This window comes from Fusarium fujikuroi, chromosome FFUJ_chr03 (assembly GCF_900079805.1).
Source record: "Fusarium fujikuroi IMI 58289 draft genome, chromosome FFUJ_chr03".
NCBI classification, from domain to species: domain Eukaryota; kingdom Fungi; phylum Ascomycota; class Sordariomycetes; order Hypocreales; family Nectriaceae; genus Fusarium; species Fusarium fujikuroi.
This window is the reverse complement of record NC_036624.1, coordinates 1,785,967-1,804,229: the sequence shown is the minus strand read 5'-3', so window position 1 is coordinate 1,804,229 and position 18,263 is coordinate 1,785,967. Positions and strand designations below refer to the sequence as shown.

Genomic DNA, 18,263 nt, shown 5'->3' with positions numbered 1-18,263 from the left:
TCCATTCGAGGTCGATCATCGTCAAAGCTCAAGTGAGAATGGCACAGATGATCGAGCCCAAAGAACTCAATCTCGTGGTGGAGTAGCATTCTCTTACGCCAATTCCGTCAGCGCATTCGAGAATCAGCATCCCAGAAACCCAATCTACGCGGGTGAAACAATAGCCTTCTCGCTCTAATGCTGGAAATGCCTCTAACCCACATCAAGGGTCTGGCTTGGCTCGCTTGGCTACCGTTCTTCACCACCATCTCTCAGGGGCGACAACTTCAATGCTACCAAGCTCCGTCATGAAGCAGCTTGATCCTTGCTCTTTGGAGATTTCTGAGTCGCGCAGGGGTCACCAAGCTCACCGGATCTAGGGCAATCTGCGTTCCCGCTCGATGTGATTTGCCCTCAATTCGAGATATCAAGTCCTATATCGCCTCCATTGCCTCAGTCTCCTCCCACCTAGCTGGTGCTTGTCTGATCTTCGTTTCTTTTCTTGTTTTTCAATCTTACATTCGTTTGCCACAGGCCAGGTGCCATTTCCATTTCATTGTATTCATTTTTACAGTACATCTTGAGTGTTTGATCATCTATCTACTGCTTCTCAAAGTTTGCTCTGCTTTTCAATTGACCAAGTATACGCCTGGAGGTCATTCTGGTTCCTGCTATCATATCTCGGTGCTTTCCCATTTCTCTCATCATCTTTCCTTGTCCTTTGGCATCATAGCCCTCTTTCGATACTGTCATACGAACTCGACATCGACATGGGAAACTAGACCTACCAAGAAGGACAACGCGGTGCCGGCACTGTGAAGGCTAAACGCCTGCCCTTTACTTGACAAACACCTCGAATTTGACCAGAAAACGACAACAACATGGACAACGACCCGACGATGGACTCGACCGGCTTTCAGTTCCAGGCAAATTCTACATCAAAATGGGACAACGAACTCAAGTTTGCTGCAGCTGGCTCCGTCCGCACCTCGATCATCGTCCTATCGGTTTTCAACGTGATTGTAGCATTCGCAGTTACTATCAGTATTCTTCTGCGCTCATGGAGAACGCTAAAACAAGTCGAACCGATATGGGACTTCAAGTATGTACTGCATTTCCCGATCCGCAAGATTTTGTTCTCACAGTCACTCTTAGGTCGTCTTGGTTTCGGCTAGTCAAAGGACGAGATGTTTACCCCTTCGTACTTTCCTTGGGCATTGTAGTTCAGGGAATTGTGTATGCTACTGCTCAAGCCAAGGGACTTGAGTCACTTATGATCCTTGGGTGTGCCACAATATCGCGAATGATGCTGCTAGGTATGTTGAAAGAACAATGAGCTTTCACTTGAAGATACTAATCCAATTTAGCTTTCTTCATCGTACCCTTCATTCAGATGTTGTTCGGCCTGGAGTTGACAATCCGTATTACGAGGCCGAGCATATTCCCTTTCCGTGGCAAATTCAACACCCTTGCCTGTCTAGTAACCATCGGTATCTTGTTGATCATCGTGTTCTCCATAACCTTTGCTGTTCTACCCTCGGAGTTTTGCTTTGCCAGTCTGATCTCTTTCCTACATCGATACGATGCCGGATGCTTTGGGGTTCTACTCACTGTCATCCTGATAGTTCTGATTGAGTGCGGAGTCATATGCTTCAAGCTTCATACTGGTGCCAGAATGCGCATTGTTGAGAGGGACGAGGCATCTCGCATGGTCTACCATATGATAATTGCTGTGATATCATATGTAAGTATGGATCTGAAAGTGATAGCTTGTACTAATTCCGAACAGACTTTGCAAATAACATTCTTCTACAATACGGCGTTCCGAGATACAGGAGCCGCAGATGACACGTCAATGACACTGAACATGATCGGAACAGTTGTAATGAACATGTCAGGACTGTTGCTTGGCTGTCTCTATCTCTTCTTGCGATCAAGCAGATCCCCAACTGGCTGTTCTGATGACGACATTGAAGCGTCTCAGGGTTTCAGAAAATGGGGTGATGACCAGGATCAAGAGCCCCCAACCCCTGGGTCTGCGATGCTACAGCCTCTTGATCTTCCCAAGCTGGTTCGCAAGGCTGAAAGCAAAGAAGATCTGACGCTGGACGACAGAGTGGAAGACAAAGTGTTTGGTGCGCGCAAGGACTTCCTCAACCGTGGCCTGAAGCCTCTGCGATTGGGAAGTATGCGTAATTCAGGCGATCTTCCAACCGCACCGAAACCTGTACGGACGTCATCAAAGGAGTCGATCAAAAACTTCAAGAGAAGCATGTACAGCATTTTCCCCAAAGCCGAGCCACCCAAGTCGCCCATCCTTTTGCCGACAACAACCTACAAAGATTCCACACCCAAAAAAACACCAGCGCTTCAAAACTTAGCTGACGAACTTCTTGCACCGCCTGCCCTCCGTCTCCCGGATAAAAGATTCCGGTCAAGCGGTGCTTCTATGCTCTCAACTGCAACTGTGCAGATTGGCCTGCGCCTTTCCAACATCGGCGATATGCGCCCCGCCAAACCGGAGCTCAAACTAGACACAAATACAAACCAAGTGCACGACCTCGACTGTCCCAACAGTACAGTAAGGTTCTTTCCAAGAAAAACGAGTCCACTTGCCATCGCCATTGTCGATGTCCCAGGCGAGGGTACTAGGTATAAGATCCAGGACAACTTTGATGAGAGACTATCCGAGAAGGAACTTCCACCAGTTCCTCTCAGCGCGGGTATGAACACTCCGCCGGAGACAACTCTCAGTTCCGCTGTATATAGCCCTCAAGAGAAAACGCCCGTCTCAGCCTCGCACAATCCCAGGGCTGGATCAGTCAGTTCTGTAAGAGCTCATAGCCGACAGGGCTCAAGAAATATGGGAGAGCCAAGCAGACTTGCCAGCCGTCAGAGCTCTAGGATCGTACCAGAGATTGGCAGAATGCATAGCCGACAAGGCTCAAGGGTTGGGCCAGAGACGGGTAGAGTACATAGTCGCCAAGGGTCAAGAGTTGACTTAGAGGCAACAAAAGGAAAAGGACCATGGATTTGATAGGGGACAAAACGGTTTGGCAACTGGGGAGGATGACGATTTCATGAACGGTTTGGCAACTGTAACGATTCCCTTTGTGTTTCCATATTTAGGCCATCTTTGAAACTAGCGTCGAGATTTGGTCCCTTTTATATATAGATAATACCAGAAGATTAGGTGGACATGCTCAATAACATTTCCAATGCCAAAAGGTCGACTTCAGCGAGCATGGTATCGCGGAATCCGGGATCCCAGTAATTTATATTAGTAGTCAGCCTCTCGTGTGATTGTTGTTGTCAATTCATTGATGACTATCTGTCTTTCTTTGTCGTTTGAGCAGCAGCTCTCCTCTTCTCCCATTTCTCCCAGCCAGCCTGACACATGTCCTCTTCAATGACAAGATCCCTAACTCTGAAAGCTCTCGCCAAAGGCGTGTCTAGAGTCCATTTCAACCAGCCGGTTTGCCTCACGGCAGCAACAATGATGAACCAACCGAGAGCGCTTATGGCACCTGCAACACTACCCACAATGACCTGTTTAGGGGTATGATAGTTCAAGTATACTCTACTCCATGCCGTCGCCGCCGCAATCGCCGCCGCAACTACACTTACAGCAACTCTCTCGAGAACGCTCCACGGTCGGTGCAAGCTACTTTCTGCACGAATACCATGTACACGAGGTGGTTTGTGGCGGACAAGCAGGAACAGAGCCAGAGAGACACTCCAGAAGGCAACAAATTGTGCGTGGGAACTAGGCATACCGTAGCCCTTGCCGTGTATGCGACGCGGACGCTCTTCTTTTATCAGCCGTTTCAAGGCAAAGTTGAGCACCTCGCAGGCAAGTTGACCAAGAAACATCAAGGCGACTTCGACCTCGCGGGTAAAAAGGACGAGCGTGGCGTAAACGACGCATAGGGCTTGGGGGAGGAGGGCGAGGTAGGCGCAGGCGAGGGAGATATGATCGTCGGGGTCCTATTTTGCGATTGTTATTTGCAGGACTTTGCGTTGTGGGCGTGAAACTTACGTAGTATACGTGGGTGACGGAGAGGGAAGCGAGGGGAGTTGAACTGTCGTCCATGATGAGCTGGTTATGTGCAGCGGTATCCGAGAAGTTCAAGATAGGGACAGAGGCTGCATTCTCCTGGTAGGGCACCACAGTGTTCTCTGATTGGCACAATTTGTATATGAAAATAAGAGAAGAAAACAAAAAACAGAGAAAGGATTCGAGGCAATCACGGGTAAAAAAGCAAGCGAAAGGTGAAATCCAAGTTCAAGCTTGTGTTGTAGCCTCTAGACTAACTACTAACCTAGATGACGATGCAGCCCGCCGGCTGTGGCTGCATATGTGGCTCAGGCAGAAGAAGAAAACGTGGCGTCTCGGATTTCGGAGTCTCTTATTTGCCAACGCTGTGAATACCGGATGCCGAAACAAGACGTTACCACATTCAAGCACGGCCAAAGAGTCATCTACGTTACTTTACAATGCTATAACAGGCGTGAATGATATCGTCCCATTTTCTTCATAACCGAAGATTGCGTTTTACTCTTTACAATCCGGCATCAGTCACTTGCAGGTCACTCCGAAGTAGCCCTACCTATCTTGGGCACTATCTTAAAAACCCTCTCCTCGCCCCTCTCTCTACGTAAAGTACCTCCACCAAAGAAGCACCTCATGTTCGAGTCTTGACAAGGAAGAACGAGAAGGAGACTAAAACGATGGAGGCCTAGCAGAAACTCATTAATAAGGGCTGGTCAATTTGAGGGCTCTTGGTATTTGGCATACTTACTCAGCTTCGCCACTCTGGACAAAGTCTTTGCTGAAGTTTATCGCCTACATATACACCACGCCACTAAAGGATGAACGCTCTTCCCAAGGTATAACAACTCATAGCAGTCCCGAGGTGTCAAAAGAATCAAGATCATTAAACAGTGGGCAAGAAGAAACACCGGCCAAGGCGCCTGCAAGTGTGTTCTGAACTATCTCAGGTTTTGTCTGGATTTCTGGCATCCCGACGGAGCTGTGAGGGTTTCCCATCCCCCGAAAGCCATGGACTATAGCGACGACCCACGTCTTATAGAGCTTGGCTCTATTGAGGCTATATACCCAGAGATCCGACGCCCTGACGCAAATGACCCCTTCACCTTCGAGATAGATCTCCCCGTTGAGCCCGCCGCTCCAGTTACTGTCACTTTCCCAGCAGCTTCTGCACCTGCCCACCCAGGACTCACTACACTTGGCCAAGCTACTGAGAATGCCCAGCCTGAGGTTGACTCTCTCGAAGTCTCGTACCTGCCCCCTCTGCGGTTGAGAGTCTGTCTCCCAGAGGGTTACCCTACAGATGCGCCCCCAGACATTGTGGTATCTACCATACCGCAGTGGTTGTCGAGGGAAACGATCAAACGGCTCGAGGATGATGGACCGCGCTTATGGGACGAGATTGGTCGTGACATGGTTGCATTTACTTACATTGACCATATTCAGCGCGCCGCTGAAGACGTGTTTGGAACCATCAGTCCTGAGGGAACCCTTCAGGTTGATTCAGAACATAAACTCGCCGTGCTGGACCACGACATAAAAGCTAAAAAAGCTGCTTTCGAAAAGGAGACATTTGATTGTGGTGTCTGTCTCGGTATGTATATTCATCACGGGTCCCCAGTCACGTACTGACATTACATAGATCCCAAAAAGGGCTCCAAGTGTCACAGAATGCTTGACTGTGGACATATATTCTGTATTCAATGCCTACAGGAATTCTACAACGACGCAATCACCGAGGGCAACCTTTCTACTGTTCGTTGTCTGAGCCCTAACTGCGCTAAGAAGCGCGCAGCCTCGAAAGACACCAAGAAGCACAAGGTTGCCATCAGCCCTAGCGAGCTTCTTCAGATTGGTCTTTCCGAGGAAATGGTCAAGCGATACGTGACGCTCAAGTACAAGACAGAACTCGAGTCTGACAAAAACACAATATACTGTCCGCGACAGTGGTGTAATGGAGCAGCTCGATCGAAACGCCACAAGAAGCCGGAAGGTTTAGAGTTTGCTGAGACGTCTGATGTCGAATCCGGCAAAGAGGAACAAGAACAAGAGCAAGAAGGGAGTAGTGCCAAGTCTGGAAAAAGGAAGATTAAGGAAACGTTTAGCAAAGCGGATCTCTTGGCTATATGCGAAGACTGTGGTTTCGCCTTCTGTGGTCAATGCTACCAGTCATGGCACGGAGAGTTTGTCCGATGTGCACCACGACGTGACAAGGGAGAACTCAGCGAGGAGGAAAAAGCATCACTCGAGTACTTACAGCTTCACACGAGCCCATGCCCTACATGCAACGCCCCTGCGCAGAAGACACACGGCTGCAACCACATGATCTGCTCACGATGCGACACTCATTTCTGCTATCTATGCTCTTCATGGCTTGACCCGGTGAATCCATACCAGCACTACAACCAGCTGGCGGGCGGCAAGGTCACTTCCTGTTACATGCGGCTGTGGGAACTCGAGGGCGGCGATGGCGACGACGTGGGCTTAGGGTTCGTTGGTGGCCGGGGTCCCGTTGCAGATGCTCCCGCGGCACTCGATGATATTGAGCTCATGCCTCTGCCGGAAGTTATCGAGTCTGATGACAGTGACGGCGAGGACGAAGCTAATGTCCAGGGCAACAACAGACCGCTTGGAGGCCAGGGCCAAGGTATCGAGATTGCGCGTGAAGGGCCCCTCGTTATACGGCTCGTCGACAATCAAGCTCGTGATGGTCGACGAGCTATCCCTCCCGCTGCACCCGACGCACCGCAACAACTTGCGGGCCGCGGCCATAATGGCCCACCTCGAGGTCCAGCGGGGCGAGGACGCGGCGCAAGAGGGGATGGGAGAGTAGGAGGCGCGGTAGCCCGAGGGAGAGGAGGAGGAGGGGCTCGTGGCGGGGGAGCTGTTGCTAATCGTCAACGAGTGAACCAGCGACAACCTCAACTACCTCAGCAGGCACAGGGCCAGGATGAGAATAACCAGGATGGTCTGGATCCGGCACAGGAGGCCTGGGTTCGTCGATTTGTGCAGATGGCGCTCAACGATGAAGAGGACCTCGTTGATGGTGATTCTGATGAAGACGATGGTAATTGGGTCATTCGGTGACAGCTGTCCTCAGACAGGTTCCCGATCACGCCAAGCGCTGTATGGATGGCAGTGCGCGGCTCCGCAGTAACGACTCAAAGGTGGTTTAATGATACTGTGAATTCTCTAGATACCTGTACCTTTAGGAAACCATTACATGTGTCCTGTAGCAAATGCATGCATGATCTACCATCTCCACCAAGATCCTAGGATGATGTCAACCGGGCTTTGCTACGGCAATACATATGTAACCATCCATGTATGGCTACTCATAGCAAGTATTTTGCTACGAGAATCAAGTTCTCCTCGTCAAAGGACGACGCCAACCTGAATTGGCACATTAGTCCTAAACCCATACCCCCCATTCCATTCAGCGCACATCGGGTTCTCGATTCGTGTCTGCAATCGAGAATCTTCGGTATCAAAGATAGGCTCCGCTGCAGCAGCCCAAATTCGTCCTTGACAGCCGTTGAATATGTGGAGTGTGTATGTACTTGAGTCTGTTCTGGTTGGGTGACCTGCTGATTACTCAAACATGGCCGTATGCCTAGCATTCCAAATTACAACAACTCATTTAGACTTGTGGGAACTGCTCCGATCCTGAAAGACAAAGCATGATGCTTCGTCAATTACCGAAGGTAAACGTGGGCTCCTCCACCTGTATGGAGATTGTAAGGTAACGTCAAGTAGACCGCCAGTCGGGATTTTCACTCGGCAGACGACCCGGATCCCAGACAGCTTGGCCGGCCATGTAGATGGTGTAATTATCCTATATCGGTTTGTTCTGTTCTGTTTCGTTCCAAGGCTGCTGTGATCCAAATGGAGAGTCCTTTGCTCGCTTGAAACAGTTGACCAATGTTTGCCTTGATACCGTATCCTCTGGTGCTATAGTGAGCTGGCTTGCCGATCGACACTGTGACCCTTGAAGATGTAGACGCTCGTGTACTATAGGTAGTTAAGGACGACAACCATAAACTCAACCATGTACCTCTTCTCCTACAAGATGGCGGGACGGTCCAAGTCGACGTGTCCAGCGCACAAAGGAACATTTGCAACCAAAGATAAAAGATGAGAGATAAACAGCCCGCTCCTTGACTCCCGAGGTCATAGCACAAACTAAACGAGATCTAGATATTGAGATCAGGATATGTAAAAGGCCCTACCGCCAGCCACATGATGACCTGTCGGTCGATGCCAAGTACAAAGACACTCCTCAAGCGGACACTGCTCCGGCCAACAGAAGGTCCAGCAGCTAACGCGAGGGTAAGGCGCAAGCGTGCTCGGGCTTTTGTTCACGTGGTGTCGCACGGGATCACCATCTTTGTTGCTTGAGAAGACAACAGCGCTGCTGGTATACTGTACATGGCTATCCAGACCTGCTGGCATCAAGGGTTAATGCCTGGATAATAAGCCGTGACATGCCGTGTTAGCCTTGAACTTGCCTCGAGACCTCGTCTCTAAACTGCCGGCAATGTCGCTGCCGACCATGAAGCTCACTATGTCGAAACTCTATGACCAAACAGGGATTTAGGTGCAGCAGCTTGCAGACGCCGCCCTGCTCACAGCTATTGCATATGTGCGCACAAGCCCGCACGCAGCTAGACTCGACCTTTACCCAACAATGATAACACTGATTGTGATTGTTGACGGGTCTGAGGCTCTGGGCTGACAGTCGCAGAACATGGGAGTCATTAGTGAGACCCATGGTTTTACCATAGTACGTCGCTAACAGGCAGTTTAGCTTAGTTTCAGACATGACAAGAACCGTGCTGAATTTGTTTGCCGGCTGGTCCTCCTTACCAGGGAATAACATCCAAGAAGCACAAAGTAACAATGGCAGTAGCCAGCAATCTCGCTGCTGGATAATGCGGCAGTGTCTCCTGGGAAGAGCTGATCCTTATCCAGCCTCAAGATCGTTATCCCCAATGACGTGGTAAAAAGTCATCAATGAAGGTTAGAGACCTCTAGTACCCAGGATAGGCTGGCTCGGGAGCTCTACAAACCCTTGTTCTTGCTCTAGTGATCGGACCCTTTCCCATGCACACATGCTGCATGCGTGGCTGTCACTCTTTGTCCTCGTCGCAATTAAAAGGTACCTTTTGGCGCTCTCACATACGCCCTTAGTTTCTCGCTCAGATGCCCATTTCTGTAGTGGACCAGCGCATACATGCTGAACTGAAATCAGCTCATCCGCATTGCATCGACTCGGACTGACGGGGGATCTCTCTAAAGCTTCCCTGTGGGCGTTGCGTTGATCACCCACTGCCCCAATGCTACCGGATCTTGCCAACCAGGAGCCGCAAGCGTGCTCACGAAACACAAGTGTCTTGACATAAGTGCGGTAGGGCTGAGCTCGCGATACCACGTCAACGTCGAGCAGACTGGCTGATGCAGGTACACGGATCAAGCGAGGCCTTCAAAGGGAACCTATTCCTTTAGAGGCATTTTCGTACTTGGACATAACGCACTGTAACAAATATCACAAGGATTTTCTAGCACATGAAAACTCGGAAGTAACTGGTCAGTGAGTTAGTGGGCCAACAAAATGTAATAACAAGGATGTCTCTTCTCACAAAGTTGATTAAAGCCTCTGGGAAATGACGATTAACTAGCGTGAGTTTGTACTCTGGATGCAGGTAGAAGCGACATTTCAAACACTATTGCCGTAAATGGCCTGATGTTTGAAAAGTCTCGGGAGTGTTCATCCACGCGGCAAGGCCGCCTAATGAGTTGCACAACTCAACTTGTGCAGTATCAAAGTTGATAGGTATCTTTCCTAGGATACTTGCATGGTTGGTCACAGTATGCAAGTAGAACGCAGACCTACATTTATATTTCTTCAAGGGTCTCTGCTAGTCTGGGCTTGTTAGCTCAACAAAGGTGCCGATCGGTAGCTGGGGAGTCAACTGTACCTATGTACGCAATGTTTCGTTTCATGGCCGAATTGTTTCTTGCCCCCTCTGCTACTTGAACCCCGGGTCGTCGCATAAAAGAACGAGGTACTGCAGCAAGACGGTTGTCTGTCGCAAGCCCCAAGCCTCTGTTACAGTTGGTGGAGTTCAACTGGAGCCAATTCAACACTTTAACTGGCCATCTATAACCGACAACACGTCAAATAGGTATGTATGTGTGTACTGTAGGTATTGAGATCGCTTCAAGCCTATTGTAGCCACAAATCAGGGATCAGCATGAACCAAGGCCACCAAGTACTTCTGACCGGGGACCAAGGACTGAAGAATTGGGATCAGGGCCACAAACTCATCTCGCTGAATTCTATCGACTTCATGCGCATTAATTCGTATAATTTCGTCCACCCAGGGGAGCGATTCTGAATCGGTCCATATGCATCGTTTGCATGGTTCCGAGATGAATCGCTTTCCTGATTCAAACAAAGGTGATCAAGAGCCGGGTCTTCGATCGGCGTTTAATGTTCAGTTCAACGACGGAGCCTGGCCAAGGGATAATGAGCTATTACCCAAAGTGAGTCAAGTGTCTCCCAGTCAAGGTTGAGGAGGGACGATCAGCATCCCGAAAGGGACTACCGGCCGGAGGGACAAGGCCCAAGGCAGTCCAAGGCACGCCAGTTCGAACTTACTCGACCTAAACCCGGAGACATGTGGACCTTTGTGCTTGAGACAGCAGGGGCGGGACCCGATCGGCAGCCATCAAGGACAACGCTAAAACTGAATGCCAGCAGGGAAGCCAATCGACTCAGCTTCCTGAGCTCATGGCACTGTGGGCGTTCAACTGCCGCGATCTGCTGGCGCATTGCAACGTCTGTGGTTACGCTGCGGTTGAGGAACCAGTAACCATTGCCATCTCAGCTCTATCCCGCCCCCTCCAACGGCCACGTTTATGAAACATTCCGATAATGTTTCTCTCTGGCTGCTGGGCAGCAGTGCAAGGCAGAAAGCAGAACCCGACTCTGACGTAGTGACAAAAACCATGAGCGGGTTCTCTAATGACGGTTCTGACATTTGTGCATGGATGCACCAGGTTGTCCTACCTACACCTTTAAGTATGCACCTGCAGGACCGTTTTAGCGACTTTTCCGGGTGGACCAATCAAGTGTCGGCTATATTGCCCGTCAATTCAAGTGCTGCAAAAGCCTGCTGATGCTATCTTAATACCTGTGTATTAAGATCATGGATGTGCGAAACACAATTTCGGAGTCCACATTGCCAGAATAGTCGCCCAGTTCGCAGTATCGGCCCCTTTGTTGGAGGATCCCGTACATACCAAACTGCGCAACGTTTCTTGCAGTGCTCACTCATCATTTGTCATGTCCAGCACCAGAATCACCTCTCAAAGGATTCTTGAGCTCTGGAAAGGCCGGGTCGCCAGATTGAACAGACTACTTGTCGCAAAAGCCAACTGTGAACAGCCCGACTGCTCGTATAGTTAATGATATAAACTGAAAGGCAGGCAAAGGAAGAAGGGAGAGAGAGAGAAAATATCTTAAAAATGGTGGCTGCTTCACAGTGAAAGGCTGAGCCATCCTAATGAAGCTATCTGCATTTGCTCCAACGTTGCTTCGAAGGCAGCAGACGCAATGGCCTGCCAGATCTCAAAAAATCGCCGTGGCCACCTGGGATGGTTACATCGAGTGATTGGCGGCGGGACAGGGCACTTGTGGATAAGGGAGCTACCACTCAAAGGGTGTCTAGGCGCGTGTCTCAGGAGGAACAGTTCACCGGCGAAATTCAATTCCTTGTTCGAGTTGGGGTTTGAAGCCGTATGCCTTTTAGGATACAGTAGTTCCAAGACATGGCGCGGGCTTGGCAGCCTCGTTTGCCTGCAAGCCTCGATCGATAGATAATGCTATACACACACATTCTTCATGGGTGGTTAGAAGTGTCAGATAGTGGTATGTATTGCTGTTGATACGGGAACGAATGGGGAGGATAGTTGACCACCCTCCTCCGAACAAGCACGGGATACAGGACTGCGCAAGGCATGTGAGTATGATGAACTGCGCGCAAGAGTACGCGGTAATATTGAGTGCTCAATATCCTATCCATCTGTGGATGTGGGGACTCATGAGCTCCAGTCTGTGCGGATTTAGAGGTTGGAGATGTGGGCATGCAGTGAAAGTGCTTGGATGCGACCAATGTTCTTGAGATATGCTCATCCTGGTCATGTCGAAGAGTCGTGCAATCAACAATCAAAGGAACCCCAACCAGCAAAGAAGCGGGCCTCATCCTGCGCGTGGTCTTGAATCCTGGGTCATAAATGTTTTAACTTGAACATATTGGTCTTTTTTAGCTTGGTGCTTCGTTTGGTCTCGACTCTCGGTTTTGGCCTCGACTTCCCCGGTCAGGGAACATCAAAGTTGTTTAAGCAAGGCGGACATTTCGCGCTTTCGCGCCTTTGGCAACAATCCCTGATCACCTAGTGATAGCAATAGTGATAGCCTGATGGCGAGCCCCTCGCTACGGCCGAGCCTGGGCGCTTTAACGATTTGCTAACTCAACTGGAATGCTCCGATATGCTTGGGATTGAGCAGTTAGTGAAACTGCTCGACACTAGGAAAATTGGGGTTTTCTGATATGGAGCGGCCCCTGTGGCATCGTGACGACAATAACACGCGATGGGGATGCCACACCCACGACTGATTAGGTTTCTCACTATGCTTTGTATGCATACAAAACCTGGAGGAGGCGGAAGTTTTGGCCTTGTCGGGTGAGAGGCCTGGCAGCCTGGGCCTTGACCAAGCGATGTAAGTAACAAATCACGACGTGATCAGTGCTAGATGAGAGGATATACTGTGCATGAAAACTGTGGGGGGAAGCCGTTGAGGAGGGCGGCCGTTGAGAAGGGGCACGGCCCCGGCCGCTCTTGTCTTTTCCTGGCTCGCTTCTGCTATTTTGCGTCTCTAGTGCATCACAATTGCTTCTGAATGGCCGTTATCAACCTGGTTGAGTTTCCCCTCGCACGTCTCGCTCCTTGCTTCGTTCAGAGCATTTCCCCCCTCGTGCCTTTGTCTCACCTTTCTCATGCCCTGGACCTTGCTGGTCTTGGGTACGTACTGCTCCCTTTTCTCCACCAACGAACCAACCAAACACACCTAGGGCCAGACATTGATACAACCGCGTCCTTAACTTTGAAGCCATCTCCAAACTGGACGCCCATCTCAAACCAAGCGCATGTTTCCCCCTCACAAGTCTCCACGAGTCGTAGAGTGAAGGCAATGGAGCACCTATGACAACAGTCACTGAGTCGTGACGTGACGGCCGGCCTTGTTTCGTTTCTCCGCCCGCCCACGTTTTACCGAAACAGCCTCCCATCGTCATCATTCTTAGTAGTGAGCAACATCGCCCACAGCACGCACGTTTTCTCTGTCTTACGGACAAGGATCTCGAATTCCAGGAAAATGGGATAGTGTTGGTCCAAGCAAACGCCACATGGCTTAGAGAATAGCCACACTATTAACCGTTTGCAAGCACGTATGTGCCAAAGCCATCTACTGTACCAGCCATGGCCCTGAATCTCCATCAAGCACAAGGCTGCATGCCGGAGCAAGCTTCTCCGCACGTTCGGTCAAATTCAATTCCATCATGCGGCGCAAGCATCCCCAATCTAACTTTTGACAATAACTAGTCACCATGCTCGTGGACAACAACACAATCAACAAACGCCGCTTTTCCACGACTCAGGCCTAGCTAGCATGGATATCCTAGACAGATCATGGGCATATGGTTCGTGCTCTTCTCTAGGCTGCTGTCATTACTGCAGGGCTTTCGATATTACCTGAACACATACATGCATATAACATTACTGCTTGCTGTAATCCCACAGCATGCAAGCGGCGCGCCCGTTCCTGTCGCTGCCACTGCTGCGAATTAGTCGATGATAATTATGATGGAGCACCGATATGCTGATGATGGGGCCGTGCCGTTCACTCCACCTCCTCTCCGCTAAAAGGGTTTGAGTAAGCATAAGCTAAGCCGTCTCTTCTGCCAGACGAAGAAGGTACTCCATATTCTCATCTCCCGAGTCGATCCCAAAACGGATCACTCAAGTATGTACCTACTCCGGCTTGTAACCGGGCCTCCATTCCTTAGTTCACTGGGCAAGATCATACCAATAAGCTGCGGTCAATACCCTTTTGCTTGATATCGCCCTGTGTTAATGCCCTGTTAGGGCATCTCAGCACAGCACAGCACAGCACAGCACAGCACAGCACAGCACAGCACAGCGCATTGCTATCACAGACAGATCGTGATGGCAATGGGCGAATGTCAACCGCACACAACCAAACCCTGGTCAATAGCAAAACTCTTCAAACCTGAGTTTCCCTCTGTTTCCTTACCTCCCTGCTTCCTGAGTTTGCCCCATTATTAACAGCTCTGTCCAACGGTTTTCTAGAAATTTGCGGGCCAGCAACCTCTACTAGGCATCGGAGGATTCTTCTCTCAGAATCAACGTGCCCCGGTCAAGTGTCAGGGTTCAGGATTGGCTATGGGCAGGGCGGCTTGGTTGAGGAGGGAGGGGGCTGCCGGGCCCTCAAGAGATAGTCCCCGTGTCCCCGCTCGACCCATTTGCTCTATCCATCTCATCCCAACCAGCATGGATGGGGGTAGCCAGTACGTGGACCTTGCGTTGGGCAGGACATGCTCTTATCCAAACTTTAGCGGCATGACTTGTCAACAGTACATGGACTTTCTCTTTCGTGCTGGGCTTGATGAGCAGGGGTGTTTCTCGAACCCCTCGGTAGACGCTGACGAGGGGATGGCATAGCAAGGGACTGCGCTACGTGCTGGGGCGTGTCTGGGATGTCTTCTCTTACCTCGTGTAAAGGTCCTGGCTCCCAAAAGCCCCGGCGTTGTCGGCGGTCATGTCCTTTGCTTCTGCTATCCTGCCTGTATCCGGCAGTTTGCGGTCCTCTCTAGACCTGACCCTCTCTATCAGAAAGTCTCTGGGGCATAGCTTTGTCCGAGCTCCATTGCATGCTCCATTGATACATCCACCTTATCAGAACTGCTTGTCTCCCAGAGAAACAGCGTTTAATAAGCTCATCTTCTACTACGTAGGCTCTTTATGCTGGAGGCTCCGTTGGTGTTTACCATCACTGCTGTCGAACAGATTACTGCCCTCTGTTAAGAACCCAGCATTGTCAAAGTATTTGTATGAAATCAGCCTCCAATATCACAACAGGCTGTTTTGTTTCTCAGATCCGCCCCTCCACTCCCCGTCCTCCTTCCAAGAACGGCCGCATGCGCTGAAGTGGTCTCCCAGCCCGCAGACATTCATGACTGTTTGTGAGAGCTTATACTAAGAACTCTCTCCGGACTTGATACTACTAGGTCTTGTCGACAGCACTGACCCAAGTCCCTGTGCCTGGACCTCGAAACAGCCCCCCGTCAAACTCGGTCTCCACCCTGGGGACAGTGCCGGGTGTTGTACTAAACACTCCCCTCCATCATCTGCCGTTCCTCTGGCCGCCATCCATTTCCATATACAAGTACACACTTGCACCATCAACCTCAAACATCACTTCCCTGGTGTCTTGAGTATCGTATTGTTCCTTCGCTTCCCCCACACCTTGCGCCAAACACGCCTCTCGAGATTCTTTTATCTCGACTATCTTGTTTGGCCTGATCTGTGTCGACGTTGATGTTCTCAGGACCACGTTACTAGTGACGGGTCAAAGTCCAGACAACTTGATCTGGTTGAAGAAGCGGCAGAGTTGAATAGTTTATGCTCCCATGACAACCGCAACGGCATACCCGGCCACTATGGCAGATTTGAGAGGACACCCAGGGCATTCAAGCATGTGGTCAAGTTACGGAGGCTCAGTACACATACCAGGTCGAGTGACAGATCCCATGCCATCAACTTCTTCGCCGCTCTCAGGACGGACTAGTAGTAATCATACCGAGATGGATCAGCCCTCTCACCCCTACAGCCGATATCCCCAAGACGACCAAGAAGCATACGACAGACCTGCGCACCCAGAAATTGTCTCACATCACGGCTACCCAAACCTGAAGAGGTCTTTCTCTGAAGCAGAACCACCTGCTTACCAGGAAATTGTCCAGGATCTCCGTGACGACAGCTCCAAGATGACAGCCAGCCACGAGCACAAGCTCTTGGCCTTCAAGAGGACACAGGATAAACACACCATAGTTGACCAGCAAGGCCGCATGCAACAACTAGAGTTGTCCGCTCAACTCCACGGGATGTTCTTCCTTTCCGAAATGCCTGCGAATACATCAGATGGCTCGCTCAGACAGCCTGAGTTGACCTGTTACCGAAGAAATCTATTTCAAATCAGCGGCACTCTTGTTACACCACGAGGTCAACTGTCTGTGATCACCGAATCTGGCGAGACTGTTGCAGTCAGCAACATGGAAGTTACTATCTCTGCCATTGAGTCTGTTGATGGCAACCCGGTCCGATTAATCGTGATTCCGTGGAAAACCCCTCCACCAAACTCACCAGAGACAAACCAAACCCCAGATCAAGAACCGCAGTCTCTGCCCCTAATTCCTTTCCAGGATGATGGGACAGAATCTGATGGCGAATATGCCGTGTACCCCATTGGGTGGCGACGCCTTCAATTCAGGATGTAAGTCATTGGCTGCACTGGCAACACTCGCTTGCTAATACGATCACAGTGCAACTGCAAACAATGGTCGTCGAAAGGAGCTCCAGCAACATTTTGTCCTTCATCTCAAAGTCGTTGGAACATTGGCCAACGGTAACAAGACTGTGCTCACGGAATCCACGACGGCGCCCATTGTCGTCAGAGGGCGAAGCCCTCGTAACTTTCAAGCTCGAAAGGAGATTCCTTTGTTGGGATCCAGTGCAGGATCTCGAGGACAAGCCCTTGTGGAAACTGGAGTGGGAGTTGTTGCGGGCCCCCTAAGCGCAAAGCACCAGGAAGCGAAACCGAGAGGCATTGACGCTCAGCTCCCACGGACAGCTTTTACCTTTAACGCGCCAAAGATCCCGGGCACACAGTTAGGCCCAATAAGATCTAAGTGAGTTTGCTCCTGGGTCGACTTGGTTGTATCTAGATTTGAGCTGTACTGACCGATTTGTAGCTCATATCCAACTTGGGGAACACCGCCGGCCCAGGTGCCCTTGGGTCATATCCCAACCTCCGGTGCAGAGAGTTACCCTGCGGCATCAATGGGCCCTCTGGCTGGTACGGCCAGTTTCCCTGCTGAATCACAAGGAATGCCCATCCAATCATCGATGGAACCCCCTGTGCCCATATCCATGGTAACGAATGATTCGGAGCACCCACCAGTCCGATCCCAGTATACTTATGATATGCAGACAACGACTGGCCCTCCGCAGTTATCGATACATACCACTCCGCTCGGAAGCCATGACCAGGCCATGAACATCCCTCGTTACGTCGATAATCCAAGGCCGTTGAAGAGCCCACGACACATGAGTCATCCCTCGATAAGGAGCGCGGGCTCAGTAGCGAACACCGACGCCTCTCCAGAATATCGATACGCCCCGTATGCCCCCGTGAACTCGAGTTCTACCGAGGTTGCGCAGCCTAGTTACAACCCAGAAACATCTGGGCCACCTTCAGTGCCTGCAAGGGACTACTACGCCCCTGCGCATACCTGGACATCAGCGTCTGGGGAGCATAGTACGAATCTGGCATATGCCAGCACTGCTGAGTCTCGACCATACCCTTTCCCTCAAGACGAGTACAAGAGTACACCTGCGGGATCGTCGCCAACGAAGACCGAATCGAGCCAGCCGCAGGGTTCGTCTGTCTATAACGGAGCCGCGAGAGGCTCTTTTGATGCCATGCATCAGTATTCCTGGAATGGGAACTAGACTTCTATGTCTTATTTTATCCACAGTTAAGAAGCTCGCGTTTGACGATACAAAAAGTTGTTATCAAAAGATGTTGGCCTAACGAGAAGCATGACAACCACTGAACTTGTGGAGCGCTTGGTTCGTTTGTCAGTGAGCTTGTAACAATACCTACTGGAGTTTATTTATTTTTTTATTTTTATGACGGATGGTGTTGGCAATCTGAATTGGGCGGCTTGCACTGATTTGAAACATGGATACCAGAAAGTAGACGGAGCCGGAAGCAGAGGCAAGAATGATGAAGAGTTAATGGAGGTGAAAAGGATTGGCCGAAGGAGAAAGAAGGAAGAGGATTTGATACACGAGGATTGGCAAGGGA

General features: G+C 50.4%; 4 protein-coding genes; 3 read left to right on the top strand and 1 right to left on the bottom strand.

The window, feature by feature from the left end:
• Window positions 1-860: 860 nt before the first annotated feature.
• On the top strand, window positions 861-3,016 carry FFUJ_02688 (uncharacterized protein; the record flags this gene model as incomplete). XM_023574449.1 has 4 exons in its annotated part: window positions 861-1,081; window positions 1,135-1,295; window positions 1,347-1,723; window positions 1,769-3,016. The coding sequence occupies 4 exons, from the start codon at window positions 861-863 to the stop codon at window positions 3,014-3,016; spliced, it is 2,007 nt and encodes a 668-aa protein (XP_023427800.1).
• Window positions 3,017-3,306: 290 nt separating this feature from the next.
• Window positions 3,307-4,072, bottom strand: FFUJ_02687 (related to CAX4 protein; the record flags this gene model as incomplete). XM_023574448.1 has 2 exons in its annotated part: window positions 3,307-3,966; window positions 4,019-4,072. The coding sequence occupies 2 exons, from the start codon at window positions 4,070-4,072 to the stop codon at window positions 3,307-3,309; spliced, it is 714 nt and encodes a 237-aa protein (XP_023427799.1).
• A 969-nt stretch (window positions 4,073-5,041) lies between these two features.
• FFUJ_02686 (HFB30-like protein) lies at window positions 5,042-7,117 on the top strand (the record flags this gene model as incomplete). XM_023574447.1 has 2 exons in its annotated part: window positions 5,042-5,624; window positions 5,673-7,117. The coding sequence occupies 2 exons, from the start codon at window positions 5,042-5,044 to the stop codon at window positions 7,115-7,117; spliced, it is 2,028 nt and encodes a 675-aa protein (XP_023427798.1).
• An 8,717-nt stretch (window positions 7,118-15,834) lies between these two features.
• FFUJ_02685 (related to acid phosphatase) lies at window positions 15,835-17,905 on the top strand (the record flags this gene model as incomplete). XM_023574446.1 has 3 exons in its annotated part: window positions 15,835-16,667; window positions 16,717-17,082; window positions 17,146-17,905. 3 exons carry the CDS (start codon window positions 15,835-15,837, stop codon window positions 17,903-17,905), a joined length of 1,959 nt encoding a protein of 652 aa, XP_023427797.1.
• Between the last annotated feature and the right edge of the window lie 358 nt (window positions 17,906-18,263).